Here is a 1,433-nt window from a genome sequence, read left to right as displayed (position 1 = left end):
CGCCCGCAGCCGAAACTCCCGCCGGAGCCCGACAACTTCATGGGGCGAGATGCGCGGTGAGGCCGAGCACGCGGTTGCTGCTGCCACCGGGCCCGCGCGCTCCGCAGCCGCGTTCCCATTACTCACCAAGCAACACAGGGCTGGGACAACCCGAAGGTCACAGCAGGCACGCAGCAGGCCAAGGGTGTAGTCAGGCAGCTCTGCGAAGGGAACATTGAAAGGGGAAGAGTGTTTCCTGAGAGCACGGCCGAGTTGGCTGCTGGGACGGGGACGCTCCCAATGGCGAGCTCTGCACGGGGCTCCCCTGCACGGCACAGACCGGCGAGCTGCCTCTGAGGCCCTTCTGCCGGACATTTGGAAGCGGCTGAGCCAGCCCTTTCCCACCTGCTACCCAGAGTGTGGAATAATGCAGGACGGGCCATGCGTACAAGCCCCACACTGGCTACTGCTGCCCTTGAGAAAAGGCAGCTGGTAGGGAAGGGGGTTTCCTCCCCGTCACTCTTATCTCCTCCCTAAGTATCTCCCCGGTGTTTCCCTCCAAGCCTGCGTGCTGGATGAAAGATTTAGGCCTTGGATAAAACAAGAGTCTCTGCTCTCAACATCTGTATGAGATGCCAACTTCAGCAAAAACACAATTTGAGGGGAACAACATGTTTGAGACTGCTGTGGGGCAGGGAGATGGACTGATGGATCCCTGTGGTGCCCTTCGGCTCCTACTCCAAGGCTGCAACTCCCAAGAGAAGCAACAGGCACAAAACAGCTTCTCATTCCTGATCCAGCTACATTTACACCCCGACCCTCGCAGCAGCCGGGCGGTAGGGCGGCACACTCAGCCAACAGTGCCCTGCCGTTAGCCGCGTCTGACAAGTGGGTTTCTGCTTCCCGTTTCCTTCCGCCTCTGCAAACGAGCTAGGCTCTCCCAACCAGGTATCGTGCACCCAGGGACGCGTGCTGACCTGCTGCTGCGTGCTGCCGCATCTCGCTAACGCCACGCCGGCCCTCCCTTCGTCACCCTAATGTCAGGAAATTCTTTCTGTACCAGAGAGGAGAAAAAGGCAGGAAAGCCTGTCTGGGACTTCACAGGTAGCTTTTAATTAACGCTGCGGTGCCAGCTGGATTGCAAGGATGGCATTTGTTTGACATTTACGTTTCACCTCTTTTTTCAGCAGCTCGAAAACCACCCTCTAATTGCAGCGTCTCTGCGTCAAGGTCCACTTTGCTGAAGATAGTTTGCACCTCAACAGCATCCACTGCTACGCAGAAGCCAACACCTGATCTGTAAGTCTCATCATTTGGGCGGGAAGAACTCTGGGACACGAGAAGAGAAATTAGCTTCCCCAACTAGAAATGCCTACGTTCAGCGGAAAGCAGAGTTGAGCAATCTTGGGGGAAATGTGTATTTTACAAGCAAAATCTGTCAGTGATTGAGGGCT

General features: G+C 56.4%; 1 protein-coding gene across 1 annotated transcript in view; it reads right to left on the bottom strand.

Annotated features, from left to right (window-relative positions):
* DFNA5 (deafness, autosomal dominant 5) overlaps window positions 1-1,433 on the bottom strand; it is a 20,018-nt gene that overhangs the window by 905 nt on the left and 17,680 nt on the right. Inside the window, exon 9 of the mRNA XM_010146685.1 lies at window positions 123-200. Within this exon, the coding sequence (XP_010144987.1) occupies window positions 123-200 (78 nt within the window). The remainder of the gene's footprint in view (window positions 1-122; window positions 201-1,433) is intronic.

This window comes from Eurypyga helias, unplaced genomic scaffold (assembly GCF_000690775.1).
Source record: "Eurypyga helias isolate BGI_N326 unplaced genomic scaffold, ASM69077v1 scaffold8782, whole genome shotgun sequence".
In the NCBI taxonomy this organism is placed as follows: domain Eukaryota; kingdom Metazoa; phylum Chordata; class Aves; order Eurypygiformes; family Eurypygidae; genus Eurypyga; species Eurypyga helias.
Note: the sequence above shows the minus strand (reverse complement) of the source record. Positions and strands in the feature narration are given on the sequence as shown.